A 23,999-nucleotide genomic window follows, 5' to 3' on the forward strand; every position below is an offset into this window, starting at 1 on the left:
CTGAGAGTTCTACATGTTCCTGTTTTTTTTTTTTTTTTTTTTTTTTTGTCACTAGTTATCACATCATGGGTGGATGTGTTTGAGAAATAAACCCTATATCATATGACAATATCCTATCTGCTAAGGAGAGGAAATATCTGGCATTTTTAGCATCTATAATGGAAAGTGGGCTCTATCCCACATCAAGACTCTTAAGATGAGGAATGCTCCAAATACTGAAAAAGGGTTCAAATGTTGGGACAGACAAAGCAATGGGAAATGCCCCCTACACAGTGACTCTAGACTCAAGCCTACATTAACTGTTTCGCAGACCTTGATCATGATACTTAATCTTTCTTGGTTGACAATGACTAGTCAATAAAATGAGAAGACTCCACTTAACAATCTCTAAGGTCTCTTTTCTTTTTTTGTTGGGTGTGGGGGTAGTAGTGCTGGGCATTTGTGAGAAATAGGAAGTCTGGTGGTCCATTTTTCAGAATATAGTATTCAGGCTTATTTGGATCCAACTGTAGTCATTTTAATTATAGTCCTTTCCTTTTGCCCACCCTAATTTTAAAATTAGCCAATTGCATAGATGATACCCCTGAGTTCTCCAATCAGGGTAAAGGGCAGCACTGTGTTAGGTGTATAAACCATGGACTGCCTGACCAGGTTCGGGCTTGCTAGCCAGGTTTTGCTAATGTGCTAGCACACCCTACTGTCAGAAGTAAAACCCTTGCCCACTCACTTTTGAGCACATGCTTGATTTCTTGTAGTACCTTGGTATTTCTAACAGCATTCTGCAACCCATGGGCACTTTAACATTAAGCTACATCCCCATTCTTTATTAATTTTTTATTTTGAGACAGGGTTTCACTAAGTTACTGAGGCTGGCCTCAAACTTGCAATCCTGCTGCCTCAGTCTCCTGAGTCGCTGGGATTACAGACCTGTGCCACTACACCTGGCTAAAATCTCTTTTCTTATCCTACAGAATCGTTTCTTTGAAAAAATAGTGGCTTGAAAGATTTTGTTGCTTCTAAAAGTGAAATGTGGTCTAAGATATTGTTAATCAAGTTCTAGAAAGTTGGGGTAGTTCTGATGCCCCTCTAGATATCAAAGACTGAACTGTCATCATTTCCAGGGTCCTGTATTGACTCTCTTCTTTCTAGACATTTTTTTTTTCTCTCAGATTGCTTAAGGCTCCAGCCCCTAATGTATGCTGTTTGACAATGGTGCCTCCTAGTGGTTGAGGAAACTTCAGCTACAAGTGACAGCAAATGGTTCTAAAAAGGAGCAGCTGACCTCTGAATTGTTACTTGCTTATGTTAACATACCACTCTATTGTTTTCTGAAATTCTCAGACAAAAATGAAGGCAGATGGGAGTAACAGCCCCTTTTCTGTTCTATCCTGTAGGAACTTCAGTTAGCCCTCAGTGTTCTCTCTAATTCTCACAGCTGAGTATCCACCTCCCCAACCACCAACACTAAAATGAGGTAGAGTGATCTCCAGGTATAAATCTTGATGAGTCACATCATAGCATCACAGAATCTTTTTTTTTTTAAAAATTTATATTGAGACAGGATCTCACTAAGTTGCTGAGGCTGGCCTCAAACTCGTGATCCTCTTGCTTCAGCCCCTTGAGTTGTTGGGATTTCGGGTGTGTGCCTAAGCATCTGGCTGGCATCACAGAATCTTAAAACAGGAAGTTTAATTAAAAAAACATGCTTGGGGCTAGTAGCAATTAACAGCAGATGAGACTAGAAACTCAGTGGCTTGATTCTTAGCCCATTATAAACTTCATCCTTCCTGCTCACCTTTTTGAAGGAGGTTGTCCTTGCCCTAAGATGGATTTATGGGGTATTAAGAGGATAATGACATTCTGTTTTTTCAGGGATCTTTTAAAAATTGCAGCATATCCTTACAAGTTCTTTTCCTACCAGCCAGGAGACAGGAGAACCTTGGTGCTAGTAGAGACCAAAGTTCCAAGCTACCATTGATACTGTACTCAAAATGAGGTCTGTAGATTTCAGCTCAGACACTGAGTACTAAATGGCCCCAATTACATTCGCACAAGGCAAGATGTCCAAAAACCCAGACCCTTGAACTTCTTTTTTTTCTACCCAGCCATCTCCCCCTAAAATTTTTAACTCCATTAATTCTAAAATATAGTTTGTTGTGCAAATTATAATTTCATGCAATTCTTCATCTATTGGACATATTAGTTCAGCTGGTTTCAACACATTTCTTTTTAAGTTTCTTGACTTTGGTTTAGCCTTTCTTACTCTTGTGAGAAGATGGAATGAAACCTCTGCTACCCAAAGCCAAATTAGTCATAATCACTTCATCAGATTGCTTTTTTTTCCTTGCTAAAATTTTTATAATTCTGGTGTGGTTGAGTATCTATTGTTATAGTTCAGCCTCTCTACCTCTTGCTACTTTTCTCCCTGGAAAGAAATTCTCCTTCTTGCTCCTTGAAGCCTTCCCTTCATTTAAAGGTAGTTTCATTGGTCCAGGACCCTGCTGCCAGTAATGATAAAGCTCCTGGACTCTAGAGAGGAGGTACCCTTCAAACATAGAGATATGAAAACCACAACTGGTTCCTTACAGCATCTTCAGAATTCAAAGATTCAGGGTCATTCTTTGATATTTCTGCCTCTGGCATGTTTTCTCTTGATCTGTTTCATGCCAGCCCCATTGTGGCCCTGCAGATGAGGAAGGTGGGCTAATTTGGAAAATGATCTCACCTTGAACAAACATAGCAGGGATTACAAAATAATCATATCATTAATTATTGATTTTCTGTTTTCATTTTACTGTCATTTGCACTCTGAAATTGAACTGGGGGGTATAATTCTTACTTCTAGGCAAGTTGCTAGCTAAAATTAAATGTTAATGTTGGTACTTATGAAACTATAGATGTAGATATAAACAAATACAGAAGCAATAAGCATAGGCATCTGTTTAAGCCTGAAGTGTTCCAACTTAGCAAGACAAAAAAATGGAACCATTACTATGTCCTCAGGAGAACATCTCATATGCTCATGAATTATTTCTAAGCCTCATACATTATGGAGAAAAAAAAATAGGAGTCCTTGAATGTTCAAATAACATCATGGTCAATTTTCAAGCAGCAACAAACTCTTTACATGGACAAATAAAAGCCAGCAGTTAACTAAATGGAATTTCCCAATATTATAGGAAGACATAGATACCTAAATTTATCATCCTCAAATACTATGATTTTTAGAATAGTCACTCCTCTGGGATTAAGATAATCAAGTTTCCTGTTAAATGCAGGTATGTTAATAGCTAGTAGCAAAGATTTACTGAGCATTTAACTACACGCCAAGTGCCATTTTAAGTGCTTTATCAGTAATAACATTTAATCCTCATAACAGCACTAGGAGACACCTACTATTTGGCAGATGTAGAAATTGAGGCTTAAGACAACTTGTCCAAGGTCACATGGTTACAAATTAGCAGAGCCAGGGTTTGAACTTAGGCCATTTGGCTCCAGAGTCCTGAGCTCTTATCTCCCATCCTGAAGTCCTACAATAAACAGAATTTATGACAATGACCATGAAGATGATGACTCAGTGTTATGATATCAGACTTCTTTCCCATCTCATTTCATTCTCACAAGTTGGTAAGGTAGGGACTGAAGTACCAAAAGGTGAAATGGGCCTTGAGCTAATGTAATGGTAGTGACTACTAAACTCTATTCTACTCAGTTCTTCTCCTGAGGTCCAATATCATATAGGTAGCTCTTTGGACATCTATGGGTGGGTGACCTATAATTACAACAAACACAAAGGATCTGAATTGATTGTAATATTATTCCCCAAAGCTTATTTCTATCTTCATCATTCCCTCTAAGCTCAGCTTTTAGAATTCCTGTTTTTGTATGTTGGATATTCTCCATCTAGCCTCCATGACTCTCAGCTTCTCTTTCATACATACCATCTCTATTCAACTGTGCTTTGTTCTCTATTGGTTCTTTAATACTGCCTTTCAACTTGGCCATATTGATTCCAAAGACAGCCAAACACATAGGCAAGTACACATGTACACACACACTCTCTTCAGGGTTTTTCAACATTCACCAAATAAACAGACTCTTATTCAATGGTTGTTACTCTTTCCTTTTATCTTTTTGAGGGTTTTAAAGTCCTTTTAATATTTTTTTCTATTATCCACATTTTCTTTTTAAAGATACCTTTATTTTATTAATTTGTTTTTATGTGGTGCTGAGGATTGAACCCAGTACCTCACACATGTGAGGCAAATGTTCTACCAACTGAGTTACAACCTCAGTCATACCCACATTTTCTTTAAACTAAATTTCCTATGTGTTGAGTTTGTTGCAGAATGTTAGTTTTTCCCATGTGCTTTGAAATTTTACTATGAACACTAATCTTAAGTGGGGATTTCTTGTTTTTGTTTTCCTTCTTCCTTGTTTTCCTTCACCACTTTATATATGATGGTTGGAGCCTTTCTTAGCCACTACTGCAGGTTAAGGATCTCTGCCCACCTCTGGATTTCATGCAGCTAGCCTCACTCCAGTTTCTTCCTCTGTAGGAACTTTTGGTCTATATTACAATGAAGAAGTTGAACTCCAAATCCCATCTTGCCTGGAATTCTTTCCTGACTTTTGTTTCCACCCTCTACAATGATTTTTTTTTTTCATACAGAATTTAAAGGTCTCTCTCCAATGCACAATTCTGATTATATTATTATCCTGGTAAAGTTATTTCAATGTGCTCTACCACCTATAGAATAAAGCTTTAAATCTGATTAAAGGCCACCTCTTGAGAAAGGGCTTCCATGAACACCTATCTGAAGCAGCAACCTCATCACTCTCTATTCCTTATTCTGACCCATTCCTCACAGCATGAATCACTACTTGCCTATGATTATTACATACTTGTTTGTTAGTCTCTTCCACTAGAATGAATATAAATCTCATGTAGGTATGGACTTTGAGTTACTCACTGTTGAATTTATAGCAACTAGAACAGTGCCTGGCACACTGTGGGCATTCAAATGAGCACTTGTTGAACAGATGAATAAAAAGCCTCAGCACATTATCAAAAGCTCTAGGCATACCTGAGCAAGCTCTAGGCACGCAGTGGTGCACGCCTGTAATCCCAGTGGCTCAGGGGGCTTAGGCAGGAGGATTCCAAGTTCAAAGCCAACCTCAGCAACTTAGCGAGGCCCTGAGAAACTTAGCAAGACCCTGTCTCAAAATAAAAAGGCTGGGGATGTGGTTAAGCACCCGTGGGTTCAATTCTCAGTTACCACCTCTTCTCCTGCTACCAAAAAAAAAAAAAAAAAAATACTGGCTGCAACAAACTAGCTTTGTGATCATGAGCAAGTCACAATCTTCTAAGTTTCAGATTTTGCATCTGTAAAATGGGCATTGCAATGAAAGTCAGTGGGTTGTTAACAGGAATTGAGACCATTAAAATGTGTAAACTATGGCGTGCAGTGATTTTACTATTACACGTCAAAACTTATCTCCAGTCATTCTCTTGTCTTGCACCTTGCTTCAATGTAATAGCTAATGATTATTAATTAGTAGTATCCCAAGCACACAAGCTGTCTCACATCCTGGCTAGCCATTCCACATGCTCTTAGCCTATCTGTAATGCCCAGCTCCTTTCCTACTTGTGTAGTCAACTTGCCATCTCTGCTCTATTAAACCTACCCACTTAGAACCCTAGCCCAAGCATGGAAACAATGGTGGACTTTTATTTGCTCCTGGTTGGACATAGAACAGGTCCCTGCCCTGATTCAAAAGAAGACTGTCTATAGGTGGTTAGGATAACAACTTAGGATACTTAGTTTTACAAAAGAAGGGGAAATAGAGACAACCAGATAAATTCATTCACTCATTCATTTGTAGTTTTCCTGTCTGGAATGTGAAGTAACAGACACTCTAAGAAATTACTTTGGCTTCATGCAGATTTGGGAACTGGGAAGCTTGTTTTTGGGCCACATGTAGGCCCTTGAATAAATAGGGAAAGTTGGTCTTTCCAGAGCAAAGTTAATGCAAAATGACTTTCCCCCCCTAGTTTCCAAGAGGCCTGGCTTCATTCTGTTTTCTTTCTCTGAATTTCCTGAGATTTCTATAGCTTTATACTTTACTATTTTTGCCTAGTTTCATCCCTGCTATTACCACTTGGCAAATTCCTGGTCATCCTTTAAGTTTCAGTATTACCTCCTCTAAGACAGCTCTTTCTTTACCCCCCGCTCCTCCCTGTCATTATAACTGTTTCCATGTCTTGCCATCTCTATTCCACATTTCTGGCTATATCTCACAGATAATAGGTGTGATAATAAGTGTAATAAAATTAATAAATACATAAAGTTGTTAATAGTTAGGGCAACAATACAGGCCTCTTCACTTGTCCTTTAATGTTCCTAAGTCTCTCACTAAGGAAACGAAATAGTACCAAATGGGAGAAAGGAGATTCCAATAGACACCAAATAGAGAGCACATCTCAGAAATGAACAGAATGGGAGCTGTGAATAACTTGAGTATTGGTGAGTGGTTAAGGAATAAAAGAATTAGTGAAGGGTGGAACTAAGAAGTACTGAAACCCTTCATTTCTCCACAAAAATTGTCCTTGATCAACTCTCTTTACCTGGCCTCTGTGACCCCTGATATCATGATTTTCCTTCCATTGCTTCATCTACTCCTTATCTATTTCATTTGCCAGTTATTCCTCCTGTTGTATAACCTTTAAAGTCTGGAAGCGCCTCAACCCTTAAGTCTTCTTTTCTTTTTCTCTGTATACTCTTCTAAAGAAATCATATATATAGCAGTCACTCATAAATATCTGTATCTATCCCAGATCTCTCTGTGTCCTTGTAATTTTTCCCTCATTAAAAAACCCTTTCTATTGTAGAAATCAAATGTGCAAAGTAAAAAGCCCCATGTATCCATTATTCTGCTTCAACAATGAACAACTCGTTGGCCAATCTTGTTTTACCTATATTCCAACTGCTCATCCCTTGCCTAATTTTGAGGCAAATCAATAACACATGCGTAAATATTTCAGTAGTTATCTCCATGTGTTCAACTTCCTTTTAATAATTTCATTCAGATGTCTTATAGAGACTTCAATCTTAACATGTCCAAAATGTATTTCATCACCTACTTCCAGGGGTACCCAAGGTAGTCAATGTCACCATCATACATCAGGTACTCAAGCCAGAGATGAAGAAGTCAACTCTGGCTCCTTCCCTTTCCTTATTTCCTTTATCCAAAAGTGAAACCCTGTCTCCTCTGATTTCTAAATATTTGTACCTATATTCATTTCCTTTGCTCTCTACTGATACTGATCTATCCTAGCCATCACTGTCCATACTGAACTACAGTAATGGCCTCCCAATTCTCCCCATATCCAAATGTGTTCCTTCCAACCTAATAGCTATATATTGTAGCCCCACCCCCAGCCCTGCCAAAAAAATTTCTTAAAATGGCCATGCACAGTGGTGTATGCCTATAATTCCAGCTACTTAGGAAGCTGGGGCAGGAGGATCTCAAGTTTAAGGCCAGTGTAGATGACTTAAAATAAAAAGGGCTGGAGATGTAGCTCAGTGTGTGTGAGGTACTAAGTTTAATCCCCAAAATCTCAAAAAAAAAAAAAAAAGAGCTGGGATATACCTCAGCCTGTGGAATCCTGGCTTCAATAAATCTCTCTCTCTCTCTCTCTCTCTCTCTCTCTCTCTCTCTCTCTCTCTCTCTCTCTCTCACACACACACACACACACACACACACACACACACAAAACCATATGCCTTGTTTTGACGTTAAAGGACATTTTATTTACTAACAGAATAAAAACATAACTCCAGGCAGTGCAAAATGTACCACTGAACCCAATCACAAAGAACTGCTGTTAATACACAACGTTTAAGCAATGCTACACTTATTTTTGGCAAAGTGCTATATCGTTCACTCTGTATAAAACTGACCATCTATGAACCAATCAATATAAAAAATTTCCATAAAAACAAACAAAAAACCCTCAAAATTTAGACAGTGGCTCAAGAAAACAAGCTGCCATTTATGTGTAGACTGATGTACAGTATATATAACCTAACCAAATGTCCCTTTTGAGTTTTCAAGTTGATGAAAAATGTGTGTCCAGGAATACACTAAGAAGGCACATAGTACAATCTACCACACTCTTCAGTCTCCGCAACTGATGCCCTGCCCTTGAAAAGCAAATGTGTTCACGATTTTACTTGAGGAAAATATAAGGCCACTTAAAAAAAACACAATCATTAATTAAAGTTCAAAACCTCTGGAGGAAACAACCAAAACTATATGCCTTTGGATGGTATCCGCATCTTTATAAAGGAGTGAAATCCCCAAATTCTTAATCTATATATGGTACTGAGGATTGAATCCATGGGCACTTTACCACTGAGCCACATCATGAACTCTTTTTACTTTATTTTTGGTACTAGCAATTGAACCCAGAGGTGCTTAACCACTGAGCCACATCCCTATCCCCTTTTATTTTGAGATAGGGTCTAATTAAATTGCTTAGAGCCTCCCTAAATTGCTAAATTTGGCTTTGAACTTACAATCCTCTTGCCTCAGCCTCCTGAGCCACTGGGATTACAGGCATGCATGTGTGTGCCTGGCTATTCTTTTGACTTTTTATTTTGAGACAAGATCTTGGTAAGCTGCTGAGGGTCTTGGTAAATTGCTGAGTCTGGCCACTAACTTGTGATCCTCCTGCCTCAGTCTCATGAGTTTCTGGGATTGCAGGTATATGCTACTGTGCCTGGCTCTTCTTATATTTTCAAACAGAAATAATGGAAAAATAAAATAACTGTTTTTAATAGTTAATAATTAAAAAATAAAATTAAAATAAACTACTTTTTATAAATGTTACTTGTTACTACTAGAACAAGGAAGTGCTAGGGGAAAAGGAATGCAAACAAGATCTTTCTGAACGAACCCTATTCATAGCCTTGACTTTGGAATCATGTAAAGGTTTTCCATAATCTAAAAAAAAATCATGATTAAAGCAAGAAAAAAGGCATTCTTAAAAAAAAACTGATGCAGGTAAATATATAAGACTGGTGGATTGTAATGCAGGTAAATATATAAGACTGGTGGATTGTATCAATGTCAGTATTCTCACTGTGATAATATACTAGTTTTGCAGAATGTTAATGTTGGCAGAAATTGGGCAAAGTCTACAAGGACATCTGTATTATTTCTTATAGCTGCATGAGAATCTACATATGTCTCTCAATAAGAACTTTAATTTAAAAAAACCTGAAACAAACAAACCTAACTCTATATCAAACTGTGGCATAACTACAAAGAGAAGTTATTTAGAATTACAGTCAAATCCAGCATTTGATTGTGCATCCCTATGGGGGTATATCTTAAGGATGAAAAGAACTGCAATGAACTCCTTTTCATTGATTTTTATTTTGTATTTAAACTAGTAGGATGAAACAAATAAGCACTTAATGTGGCAAGGAGCCAAGAGTTTCAGAGATATCATTTAGAAATACAAAGTTTAAAAAGTTAAGTAGAAACCCTGTAATTTTTCCCTCATTAAAAAACCCTTTCTATTGTAGAAATCAAATGTGCAAAGTAAAAAGCCCCATGTATCCATTATTCTGCTCCAACAATGAACCAATTGGCCAATTTTGTTTTACCTATATTCCAACTGCTCATCCCTTGCCTAATTTTGAGGCAAATCCCAGACATTAATAACACATGTGTAAATATTTCAGTAGTTATCTCCAAACAGTAAGGGCTCCTTTTTGGTAAAATAGCTGTAATATCAAAATCACACATTAAAAATAATAATTTCTTATTATCTAGTAACTGTCATATTGTCTAATAACTGTATTATCTAATAAATAAAAATCTGCAATGTTACTTTAAACAGGAAATGATGGTATAAAGTCATAGTTTCATTTTTGTTTACTTTTGATTTAAGCAACTTTTAATTTTAAAATAATTCAATTCAATTTTCTAACCAACTACTACTGGAGCTAGCACAGATCCTACAGGTTAAGGGATCAGTATTATAAGATTGCCCTGAAATAAGGAGTTCCTTAAAAACTGGAAAAAATTTTTTAAAAGATCCAGCCATTGTCTTGATTGACTCCATTTTGTTCCTCTAAACTGTTCTTTATGTCTCTGTCCCAGCTTCCTGCTGGCAGCCATCTGATGCTGAGAATGAAAACCAAATCCCCCAGCAATAACAATCCCCCCTCTTCTGTCTGGTGTAACAGGACTCCAGTGATGGGATCCCAGAAAAACTAGACCTGCAACTAGACTGTAGCCTGACAAAAATTACTATGCATATGTATAACTTTTAGCTCCCTGCTTTTGTTTTTTCCCTCTACAATCCTAAGACTCTTGACAATATAGAGAAGACATATTTCTAGAATAGCTGTCTTCCCAGTTTTGGTCCAACTGAGATAAAATTCCTTTTTTTTTTTTTTTTTGGTCCCAGGGATTGGACCCAGGGGTGCTTTACTACTGAGCCATATCCCCAGCTGGTTTTTTATTATAATTTTTTTTTTTTAAATTTTGAGACAGGGTCTCACTAAGCTGCTTAGGGCTTTGCTTTGTTGCTGAGGCTGGTCTTGAACTTGCAATCCTCCTGCCTCAAAAAAAAAAAAAAAAAAAAAAAAAAATCCTCAAAATTCCAGCCTCCTGAGCCACTGGGATTACAGGAGTGCACCACCATGCCTGGCTCAAAAAATTCCTTTCTTGCTTAAGAAAAAAAAAGAGTACTTGCTAGGTATTTGTAGAATGCCCCTCAGCTTGGGTTTTTCTGATGTTTTCTTCTTGTCTAGGTTAGGATTATGTTTTTTTGGGGGAAAGAATATCAGAGGTGAAATGCCCTTCTTATCACATCGTGTCAAAGGGTATATGATGCCCACATGACTTTTCACTGGTGGTATTAACTTAATCATTTGGCGAAGGTAGTATCTGCCAGTCTTTCTACTGTAAAGTTATCATTTTTCCCTTTCCATACTTTGTTCTTTGAAATTAAGTCCATCCCACATTTAAGGGAACAGAGGGATTCTCTACATTGAATACTTGGAATTCCTTTGTAAAGGAGGTTTGTTTCTTCTCTCTCATTTATTGTCTAATTATTTCTTTATGTCAGTATGGATTCATATAATACTTTGTACTTTGGATTATAATCCAATACTCCTTTATTTTGTTGCTCAAATTATTTTACTTTTGGCCATTGGTAACAGTCCAGGTTGGTTTTGGTGTCTCTCTGACATGGACCCTTCTTTTTGAACACTTCTTTACTTTCAGGCACTTTAAGATGCTTCAGGCTTATTTTATATTTTCTCTGTCTCAGCCCTAGAATTAATGATAATTTCTCCAAGAAGCCTTGGGTCTTTCTATTAGAGAAGGATATTTAGAAATGATGTTATGGGAGGGTATGGGTACACTTATTACTACAGGGATGTCACTGCAAAATTAGAATGTGATAGTTAGGGTGTATATTATAATTTCTGGGTTACATACTAAAATAATAAAAGGGGGTGATTAACCTTCCAAATTAATAGAGGAAAATGCAATGATAAAACATTCAATTGATTCCAATAAATCAAATAGCAGGAAAGAAACATGCAAAAGGTGGTACAAATAGCACCAAAGAAGATCATAGATGTAAATCAAAATATGTCAAAATACAATTAAATATAAATGGACCAACAAAAACTGAGAGGCTGGAATAAAAAAAAAAACCAAAGAAATTATATTACTTTAATAAGAGAAACATCTAAAATCCAAGGACATAAAAAGGTTGAAATTAAAAGGAAGGAAAAAAACCCCCAGAGAATTAAGTCTATAATAGAAGGATGGAGATGACATGGGCTGGAGCCGTGGCTTAGAGGCAGAGCGCTTGCCTGGGGTTTGATCCTCAGCACCACATAAAAATAAAGAAATAAAATAAAGGCATTCTGTCTATCTACAATTACAAAGCATAAAAAAGAAAAAAGAATGAAAAGATATAACTAAAGATCCTTCAGAAATATTATGAATAAATAACTTTGCACCAAAACTGTTTATAATTCAGATTAAAATGCACTTATTCCTATTAAAACGATTACTAAAAGTGATATGGCAATGAAAGAACACCTGAATATTCACATAAATATTTAAGGAATTGTCCAGAAATGAAAACTATTTTCATAAAATAGTTTTGTCTGGATGGGTTTAGAGGTGAGTTCAACCATATAAAGAGTAAAAACAAAACAAAAACAACAAACCAGAGAGTACTCCTTAATTCATTTTATAAGGCTAGTGTTATGTTGGTATGAAAACCTGATATAGATAGTAGAAGAACATTATCTTCCCATAAATATTAACTTAAAAAGCCTAAATCAAATCCAGCAATATGAAAAAAGGATTATAAAGATGATATATTACAATCAAGTTTGGTCAACTCAATTCAGTGTATTAATAGATTAAAGGATGATATTACATAATCATTTTAATATATGCAGAAAAAAGCATTTGATAAAATTCACCATCTGTTCATGCTAAGCAAACTCTAAGATCAAATATAAGCAAAGATAACTACTGTGCATTATTGTTCTGAATATTTTATCCATCACATTAAAGGCAAGAAAAAGAAATACAATGTAAAAGAATTTGAAAGGAACAAACCAAACCCTTATTATACACAGATGATATAATCATGTATGCAGAGAAGCCAAAATATTCAATAAATGATTACTGGAATTAATGAAAGCTGATGAATAGAAAGGAATACAAAGTTAGTACAAGGAAGGAGGGAAAGAGTGAAGAGAGACTGATCATTTTTTTTGTGTGTGTGGTGCTGGGGATTGAACCCAGGGCCTTGTGCATGCGAGGTAAACACTCTATCAACTGAGCTATATCCCCAGACCCTGATCTATTCTTTTTCTAAAAATCATTTATTTATTTTTATGTGGTGCTGAGGATCAAATCCAGGGCCTCACATGTGCTAGGCAAGCACTCTACCACTGAGCCACAACTCCAGCCCCAAGACTGATCTATTCTTAAAAGCAAATACCTATGAAAAAAATCTAACAAAATGTAAATATAACATGTTACTGTTATCTAACATGGAGAAAAGTATAAATCAGAGCTAAATAAATGGCAAGGTACATATTATGTTCATAAATGGAAGATTCAATATTGTAAACATGCCAATTATTCTAAAATTGTCATAAATATTTAATGTAATAATTCATGTCAAAACCCTCCAATTTTTTATTGATTTTTTAAAAAAATAAATGACAGCGGAATGCATTACAATTCTTATTACACGTATACAGCACAATTTTTCATATCTCTGATTGTATATAAAGTCCGTTGACACCAATTCGTGTCTTCATACATGTACTTTGGATAATGATGTCCATCACATTCCACCATCCTTGCCAATCCCCTGCCCCCTCCCTTTCCCTCCCAACCCTCTGCCCTATCTAGAATTCATCTATTCCTCCCATGTTCCCTCTCCCTACCCCACTATGAGTCAGCCTCCTTATATTTGCCAAATGTTTTCTCTGATATAAAACCCTTCAATTTTTTTGGTGGAAGTCAACAACTTCCTTCTAAAATGTATATGGAAAATTCAGAAATAGGTACAAACAACCCTTATAATATGACTAAAGAAGAATAAGGTGGGAGGACCTACTCTATGAGTTACCAGAGTTTATACGGTTACAACAAAAAGCCAATGTACTCTTGGCACAATGCCAAGCAAATAGGCTAATGGACCACAAATGAGCCTAGAAATGATCATACATATGGATGTTTGATTTATGGCAAGTGGTACTACAGAGCAATCTTTTCAGTAATTATGCTGAGATGACTGAATCTCCATATGGAAAGAAATGAAACAGGCTTGTTACCTTACAGCATATTTCATTAGTTCCAGAATGATAAAATATAAGAAAATATCTTCATGATTTCAGGGACACAAAAATGCTCACCACAAGATAAGGTACTGATGAATCAGACTATATTAAAATTACCAATTTGTTTTTATCAAAAGTATTATAAAAAGAATGAAGAGGTAGGATACTAAGTGGCAATTTAGGAAAGAATAATCATGGAAAGCCACTATGAGATTCTAATGCAGACTGATGGGCAAAAAATTAAGAATTCTGATAATGCCAAAATACTAGTAAGGATGTACAGCACAGGTAATAAGTACTTACGAGAATAAAATGCTGTTAACTAACAACAGGTTTAAACAAGGGCAGTCCCAGGAAAATTAGGACTTGGATCACCTTAGAAAGTTATATGGTGAAGGTTCAGTTTATATAGCCATTTGAGAAAATAGCTCACTATTTTCTAGGAAAACTGAAGTTGCACATATTTTAAAATCTGTGGATTCTCTTCATAGGTCTATGCCTAGGAGTATATGAATGTGTGCTTAGATGCACCAGGATGCACGCACAAAGCTGTTTATAACAACATTGTTCAAAACAGACAAATCTAGAAACCACTCAAATGTGTATCTGTTAACATTACAATGAATAAACAGTGAAAGTCTGTTTGCTGCAATTCTATGTAGCAATAAAAGGAACAGCTGCACAAAGCAACCTGGATGAATCTCACAGATCCAAAAAAGAATATATACTAGGTCATATGGTGGTTCCATTTCTAGTCTTTTGAGGAATCTTCTTTCCAGAGTGTTTATACTAATTTTCAGTTTCATCAACAATGTATTGAGTGTACCTTCCCCCATCCCCACATCCTCGCCAGCATTTATTACTTGTATTCTTGATGATTGCCATTCTAAGTGTGGTGAGATAAAATCTCATTGAACCACCATATGATCCAGCTATCCCACTCCTTAGTATTTATCCAAAAGAACTAAAATCAGCATACTATAGTGGATAGAGGCATATCAATGTTTATAGCAGCACAATTCACAATAGCCAAGTTATGGAACCACCAAGATGACTGTCAACAGACAAATGGATCAAGAAAATGTGATACATATACACAATAGAGTTTTATTCAGCCAATAAATAAGTCAATAAATAAATAAAGGTATTTTCTGGTAAATGGATGGAACTGGAGAACGTCATGCTAAATGAAATAAGCCAGACCCAGAAAGTCAAGGGTTGAATGTTTTCTCTCATATGCCAAAGCTAGAGCAAAATAAGGGGAAAAAATTGGTAGGGATCTCATGAAAAGAGAAGTGAGATCAGTGGACCTGAGGAAGGGGATAGAGGGGAAGAAAGGATGGATGAGAAAAGGGAGAAACTATGAAATGAAATTGACCATATTATGTAATGTATATGTATATGAATACCACAGTGAATACCACCTTTGTGTATATCTGTAAAACATTAATTTAAAAAAAAACTATGAATAACTAAAAGGAAAACTAGTAGAGTGGAGGAAGGGGAACAATGAGAAGGAGGAGGGGAAGGAAAGAGGAAGTACTGAGGACTGAAGTGGAGGAAATTATATTCCATGCATATATGATTATGTCAAAACGAACCCCACTGTTATAATATACTGATAAAAACATCAAAAATTATAACACAAGAATTAATCTGTAGTAAAAAAAATTGATAGATTTGGGGATAGTATTTTTAAATGTCTGTGCTATCATTTCTTTTTCAGAAAAATGGAAATAATAAACATCTTTCTTCTAATAAAAAGAATATATATGATTCTATTTAAATAAAGATTTAAAAAATAGGCACTGAATTATATTATTCAGGGATGCTTATTTTGGATAGTATAAGGGAGAAACTATGGAATGAAATTGACCAAATTATGCAATGTGTGTGTGTATATATATATATATATATGTATATATATATATATATATATATATATATATATATATATATATATATATATAAATACAATGTATATAAATACAATGTATATAAATACACAGAAGTGAAGTCCAGATTAAAATTTTTTCTGACAGAAAAAGGGGTTGTGATCAGAAAGAGGAAATTAAGCAGCTGGTGAAGTAGGTAGTCTTTTTACTTCTCGACCTGGGTTGTAGTTTTACAATAATTCCTTAAGCTGCATATTTTTGTTTATGCATTTTTACAAATGTGATATATTAAAAATATTAAATCTACATGTAATAGACATGTTTGTTTATATTCACCTACTCTTTATCCAGTAATTCTACTTTCAAAAGTATATTTTGAGAAAACAAAAGTAATTATGTACAAGAATATTAATTAAAACATAATTTCTAGTACAGAAAACCAAAAAACAATGTACATGCACATAGTTTAAACATCTTATTGTAGTTATAAAATAGTATACTGAAAACTATTTCATGGTATAAAAATGTTTAAAATTATTAAATTATTAAGTGAAAAGAATTGGGAAACAAAACTACTTATATAAAATAGTCCCAATTACTGTAATTGTGATAACAAGTTAAAGTAGAAGGAGGGGCTGGGGTTATGGCTCAGGGGTAGAGCGTTTGCCTAGCATGTGTGAGGCACTGGGTTCAATTCTCAGCACCACATAAACAAATTAAATAAACAAAATAAAGCTATTGTGTCCATCTACAACTAAAAAATTTTTTTTAAAAAAGTAGAAGGAAATATTCCAAAATGTTCACTGATTAACTTTTCTGAAAGGCATTATTTTTGTCATTATAATTTTCCATAATTTCTAAATTTGTACAAGGTAGGTATATGGTAAATGTTGTGCACACTAAAAACAACTTACACATTATCATCATCATCATCATTATTATTTTTTGATAATGGGGCTTGAACCCATGGGCACTCTATCACTGAACTACATCCCCATCCCTTTTTATTTTATTTTGAGACAGGGTCTTGCTAAGTTGTCCAGGCTGGCCTCCAACTTTTGATTCTCTTATCTCAGCCTCCTGAGTAGCTGGGATTACAGGCATGTGTTGTCATTTCTGGCTATACCTTTCATTTTTAAATAAATAAACTATATTCCTTTTCAAATAATGAAAAAGCAGCTGAATTTTCTTTGTATTTTATGTGTACATAAATTTATTCAAAATTATTTTAGTGGCTTGAAGATCAGCTTTCACATGCTATATGAAAAATTACGAAAAGTGACAACTTCAAATGTATTTCTAAAATAGTAGCATCAGAATGCAATTTATTTTCTGATGCAGCATTCAGAGCCTAAAATCTAGTCTATGCTGTAACATTTTAAACAAGGATTTGTCTTAAACAAAGATCCAGCCACCTATTTATTCAATAGATAAAATGATACCATGGTTACAGTTAAAACCCCAAACCCAAACCCAAACCTTATAATTATCTTTATAGGCAATTACATTTTGTTTGCAGATCCAGGAGTTTATAACTCAAACCCATCTTCTATTATCACTATTTTAGTTTGTGTGGAAGAATTACCACAGGAGGCCTAAACTGCTATTTTAAGAAAGGCTTGACCAATCTCAAAAAATCAAAGGCCAAATGTTTTCTTTGATATGTGGATGCTGATCCATAACGCAGAGGTCTATGGAAGAATGGAGGAGCTTTGAATTGGGCAGAGGGAGTGGGGGTAGGGGTGGGAAGGATGGTGGAATGAGGCGGACATTATTACCCTGTGTACATATATGATTGCATGAACGATGGGACTCTGCTTCATCAACAGTCAGAGAAATGAAAAGTTGTGCTTCATTTGTGTACAATGAGTTGAAATGCATTCTGCTTTCAGGTATAACTAATTAGAACAGATTAAAAAAAAGAAAGGCTTGAAAAGTCTGCTTCCAAGGTTGGCCCTTGACAGGCAGGCATCAGGGAATTTGATTTTCAGCAGGTTCCTACTACCTACCTGAAAAGAGTGGCTTCTTGTGTCTAAACTGTGCAAACAATATGATTTATGCTGAACATCTGCTTTGTTTCTAGGGGGTCTGGAATTTGGTGCATACCAGGCATAGGGTGCCTATGTGACCAGATCCCTGTAAAAGCCCTAGGCACCAAGTCTCTAAAGAAGTTTCCTGGTTGGCAATATTTTATATGTTGTTACAACTCATTGCTGGCAGAAGACTCTTGGAAGCTTGCACTTGGACTTCTACCCATGTGTCTTATACTGATGTTACTTTACATCCTTGTGAATACAACTATATGCTGAGTCCTTTGAGGTCTCTTAGTGAATCATCAAACCTGGGGGTGGTCTTGGGGACCCTGACACACAGTTCTTAAAACTAAAGTCAACTGGACATTTTGATGCAGTTACTCAAGAGAAGTGTTTAGTTTGCTGAATGAATGGATAGCAGTTTGTATCATCTCACATAAAAAAATCAAAATAGATCAAAGAAGATCAGCTATAAAAATGTGTACAGACCTTCAAATAAATTAAAATGCAATAGTCCAGATTTTTATTGTTTGATTTGAGACAGATATATTTTCCCTTAAGTGGCAAATTTGCTGGTAAGTAATAGTCATTTCCACTCTATCAATATAAATGAATTTCACAAATACTCCCTTCTACAAGCATAAATATCTGACAAAAAATAAAGTAAAAAATAAATAGAAGCAGTTTCAGTCTATTATATCCTTTATTGGCTTCAAAAACACAAATTACTAATATTATTTTAAGAGATACAAACTATTATTTTCATGTCAGATATATTTTAAATCCATATTTAATTACTGTAAAAGTCTCCCTGTGGTATATGTAATCATTCTATAATAAGGTAATTAAAATTCCTTAGCCAGCCAATTTAGGATTTACAGCTTAACTCAAGTACCAGACACTACTAAAGACAAGCCTGAATGTGTTACTTAGAAATAAACATTTAATTTTGGGGAAGTAATATAACTCGGTCCTGTCTTCAAAATGGAACCTGTATTTTAAAATACATTTCAGCAAATTGCTACAGACAGGTTCCAATTTAAATGTAATCCCAAAGAAATGGATGTAATGCAAACACATGCAGATGTCTAACTACTGTATGTATTGGGGGAAATGACAAAGAAATCTTTAAGTAGTATTGGCCCTACTTTGAAGGTCAGTCCTCTAGATCTGTGCTTTCAGGACGTGTATCTGCTGAAACTGAAAGTCTACGTACGGACAGAGCCTGGGTACATGTTGTCTAACAATTTCTCCACAGGATTTTATAATCTAAGTTTTGAAATCATCTTTTCCAGCTTGAACATTCTAGCTCTGTGAGTCCCTGCATTTAAGTATGCTTTAAACTTATTAACTGTAACTAAGTGAATATCAACTCATTCTAAGGATTTTTTTTAAACAAATAAACAACATGATTGAGTCATACAACTTCATGACTTTCATTTAGGAAGAGAAAAGGAGGGTTGCTTATACATAGTCTATAGTAAAGACAGACATGGATACCGTATTAAGAAACTTGCTGATAATTAAAATATGTTGTTCTGTCTAGCCTTTTGTCCACATAAACGATAAGAGTGGTTTTACAAGCAGCCAACAAACAGCAAAGTTAACTACTCTAATTTTATTCGTTTTACTTTTCCTTGTCTACTCTGTAATAGTGTCATGGTAGAAAACTTGGAAACAAGTCTAAGCCACTCATAACCTTAGCAATGAGCCCTTGAATACTGGGGAAAATGACATCTATTATCAGGAACATGGAACCAATTCTAAAGTAGCTTAGCTTAGAATGCAGCTATAGAAGCAATCTCTCACCTAGCCAGTAGATGGAGGTGCACACAAGTTTTTTGGTTTTGCTCTTTGATCAACATGACTTTAAATCACAGTAATCAATGTTTTGGGTCTGTTGGTTTGAAACTAGGAGTTGAGGAGAATGCAAAAAAATTGGGTGAGGGCAAATGTTGAGGTGAATTTATAAAACAATGGTACAAAAAGAACGGTTTTATATTTCTATATAAGTTATTTTAACTGTGACTTTACAATCTCCTTCTAGATCCCTAGAGCTCATAAAACAATTCTAAATTGAGAAATTTATCATTTAAGATTCATGTTCAATCAGGGAAAATTGAGCAGCAACTGAATATGACATGGCATTAAGGAAATAGTATTGATTTGTTAAGATATGATAATATTATTATGATCATTTTTTAAAGTCCTTATCTGTTAGAAGCACAAACAGGAGTATTTATAGGAGAAGTGACATTGCTTTAGAAATCTTTCAGGGGTGAAAGATAGCTTGAACAGGAATGGCAAAATATTTTGAACTCAAAGGCTAGGATGCTGGCATTGATTATACTATAATCTCTTTATTTGACACTTTACAAAATAAAGTAAAAATGTATTTAAAAATGTAATACCAAACAATGTTCTAGTAATCTGGATTAAATTAGGATTAATTTGGATAATTTACTGGTAAATATCCAACTTTAATGAGTTCTTATCTCAATGTATAGCCATTGAATTATTTTAGTCACACCTGCATCACACAAAATTGACTATAAATATCTCAAAGAGACTGCTTAACACTGAGAAACTAAAACCCATTTTATGACACCAAAGATCATCTTCTCTCCACTACTCTGTCATTTAGACCCCTTTGATACAAACAGTAAACATGGTAGAAATCAGGTGAATTTTTGAATGTTGCTTTCTGTGCTCATTACTTTAAAGTATATGAATAAATCTGCTTTTGCTTTTCTCAGAGAAAAAAATATGGACAGAAACAGATTTATTCAATGGAGAATAAAATTAAACCAGAAAAGTCATTCTGAAAGAATTACAATATCTTAAAATTGGAAGGCACAGCAGAGTCCCTCTCTAAACCAAAAGTAAAACCTATCTTTGTCCCCTTGGAAGGAGTACATGTAACCATTACAGGTCTTCTTAGAGGTGAAATCTGCCACTTGTTGATTCTACTTATGGCTTGTGATGTTATAGTGATTAAGCATATAATCTTATATATAATGATCTTTCAAATAACTGAAAACATTAAGTATGGCTTTCTGCGCTGGGGACTCTTAGTAGAATAAGAAAACCAATAAATTCTTGGGGAACTAAAGCCTCTAGTGTTTTCAAGAGCTCTTCCATGCCAGTGGGTCTTCAACCTGGGATTCAGGTATATCTGGGAGTACTCAAAGTCCTTCCTGGAAACACATGAACTAGTATATTTTAAGGCAATTGATTTCCACATCTTCATTTGCTATAACAGTCTACTTGAAAATGAATCTAGTTTTCCTTTCACATCTCCACATCTGCAATCAGTTATCTCCAAAGACCAACTGCTTCCCTATCCTGAAAAGCCTGTCTAACTTCAAAGAGACAGTTGGGGAATACACAGCTCCTGTGGGAGGGAGACACAACTGGGAGCAAAGAAAATTTGAGAAAGAAAAGGAGATGTCACCATATTTCATCCAGATAACATATTCATAGCAAAGCCTGATCTATTTTAGAATTCAAAATCAATAGTAAGAGGAGTGTCATTGGGATGTCTATTAACACTTTAATTTTATTTGAAAAATGAAGTCGGATTTTTTTTTTTCTGACAGAAAAGTGAGTCTGATTTGGCTGAGTGATTTGACAACGAGGACTAGCTTTAGCCATGTAGGTCACATAGCAGACACTTCCCATAAAGCAAATGAGATAAATGTGCAGCTCTGCAGTTGTGAAGGAAATATACTTAAAGGAAAATCCAAGACACTAAAAATTATATTCTCGCAATAAAAATTTTTATATACCAACTTAAAAACATGTGAGAAGGGCATCTAGGTTTTTCAAAATTCTGTTAGTAGGTTTGCTGGCAAAGAGACTGAAGGCCATGACTCTATGAGGGAATCTCCAGGCTCCTTTTCGTTCTGGTTATACCCTTCTGTAAATATTCCTGTGTCCTGCTTACTACAGACACTCCGGGGAGAACAAGCAGTGTATAATATGTTGGGAGTGTGGCTCTGTTCAGAATATTATCTACTTCTCATTAATGTAACCTAACATTCCATTCAGGGCTTTTTAGCTATTGCAAACAACTAAGTAAAACATTAACATCTTTTTCGCATTAAGTAGTCACAACTAAATTCACACCTGTCTTGCACTTATATATTTGAATGAAGGAGTTTATATTATCTGGTCTTAAATTTCACTTTCTTTGTTTCAGCTCCTTGACTACAAGCTTTTAAACTATTTTTGAGTTTTGGTATAGATCACTAATGTGTCAGCTAGCTCTCTGTGGGGGGCAGTTTGTGAAATGCTTCCTAGAGATTCCTATCTCCTGGTATTCAGGTGGTGGTATGTGGGCTGGACCTACTGACTTGTTTGTAACTAGGAGAATAAGGCAGAAGTGATGGTATATAATTTTGGAGACTACGTTATAAGTCTGTGACTTCTACCTCCCATTTCTTCTTGCTTGTTTGCTTGCTCTGATGCAGCCACTGGCCATATTGATTTAAAGGCCCATGTGACAAGGAACCAAGGAACACCTGAAGCCAGCAGCTCTTAAGGAACTGAGACCCTCAGTTCAAGAATCCAAGAGGAACTGAAGACTGACAACAACCATGTAAGTGAGCTTGGAAGAAGAACTAACCCCCTCTCTCCAGTGAAAACTGAAAATGGCTTTGGCTCTGGCTAACACTGTGGTTACCACCTTGTGAGAGACCTAGAGCTAAAGGACCCACCTGAATGGTGCTCACATTCTTGACACACAGAGACTGAGATAATGCATGTGCTGTTTTAAGCCACTAAGTTTTTGGCTATGATTTGCTATGAAGTCATAGCTAATGAATACACTCTCCAACCTTGGTATCTTTTGAATGTTTAGCATGTATATCTTCCTTTTTAATTTTCCTGACCAAAGTTACTGATTAATTCTGAACAGAATAGGGTAAAAACAAAACCCTGTAGTATGCTGTCCCATAAATCTCTTTGGACAATCATCCAACTAGCTATGGGATACTCAGTTGTACTATCCTTAGCTCACATTTCTCTGACTCATAAAAATTTTGTGAGTAACACGTCAAGGACCTTACTGAAATCAAGATACACTATTAGCCACAGAATTTCCCTCATTTGTCAATGTAGTGATTATATCAAAAGAAGAAGTTGTCTGTTATTGCTCATTTTAAGTTGCCAGGGAGACTTGCTACATGGAAGCCTTCACTTCATCCTACTCTTCACCTCAGACTGACCTCTTGGTCAGAATTGCACATTTTGGGGCCTCTTATTTACCTCTGAATTCTATTTCCTTTTGGAGCCTCTTCTCTGAAGTGTGCTTAAAAGTGTGAGGATAACCAAATACACCCAGCTTTTGCTTCCTTTGTCATGAACCTTAAGATGAAATAATCCTTTTTTCCCTGTGCTTTCGGGTCTTTCTAAACAGATGAGGTCACAACTATTGCTAAAGTTGAAGAGAAAATTGTTAGTATTTTCTAAAACCAATGTTGCTTAAAATTTTACTCCTTAAGAAATAAAATTTACACTCACAATTCAAAAACCATGTAAAGCATTCCATCTGAGCTATATGTCTCCAATAACTCTACAATGTGTGGATGTTTCAGCATATGACAGATACTGGCTTCCCGCTTTAGATCTGCAAAACAAACATACAACATACTTCATTAGGGTAGGAACACAAGACAATTAGAGTGAATGATGAGTGAATGATGTGGTCTATGGTAACATGAAGACTTCTCTAACTAAAGAGATGAAATTCCCCACTTAAATCAAGCTTAACTTTTAATCCTTTAAAATATTTGACAATATAACATTTCATAATTTTTATCAGCTTAAATCTATATACATTACACGAGTCAGCTCTTATTAAGAACACATTTACACTTCTTAGTACAAATAAATACTTTGCTCCAAAGTAAAATAAACACACAAATAAATACTTCCCCAAATTCTGGTAATCAAGTTTCAGTTTCCAAATTTATAACTCTTCCTCAATCTACCAATAGGTACCTTAAATTACTATTTTATCTCTTTTTTAGTTTCCCCTCAGATAAGAATGTACTGTCTATTGTTTAGCCTAAAATCTAAGATTTACAAATATATCAGCAAAGTTACTTGGAATAGGGAGCAAAAAATAGTATGGTTTAAACAAAGAAGGCACTAGTCCTAGA

The 23,999-nt window shown here is 35.4% G+C and overlaps 1 protein-coding gene across 4 annotated transcripts in view; it reads right to left on the reverse strand.

Annotated features, from left to right (window-relative positions):
- Positions 1-23,999, reverse strand: part of Cask (calcium/calmodulin dependent serine protein kinase) — a 366,225-nt gene that overhangs the window by 209,347 nt on the left and 132,879 nt on the right. For all 4 annotated transcript variants that reach the window (XM_071606242.1, XM_027927438.2, XM_027927437.2 and 1 more), the window contains exon 3: positions 23,359-23,464. In XM_071606242.1, coding sequence (XP_071462343.1) covers positions 23,359-23,464 — 106 coding nt within the window. The remainder of the gene's footprint in view (positions 1-23,358; positions 23,465-23,999) is intronic.

The sequence above is a fragment of the Marmota flaviventris genome, chromosome X, assembly GCF_047511675.1.
Source record: "Marmota flaviventris isolate mMarFla1 chromosome X, mMarFla1.hap1, whole genome shotgun sequence".
Taxonomy (NCBI): Eukaryota; Metazoa; Chordata; class Mammalia; order Rodentia; family Sciuridae; genus Marmota; species Marmota flaviventris.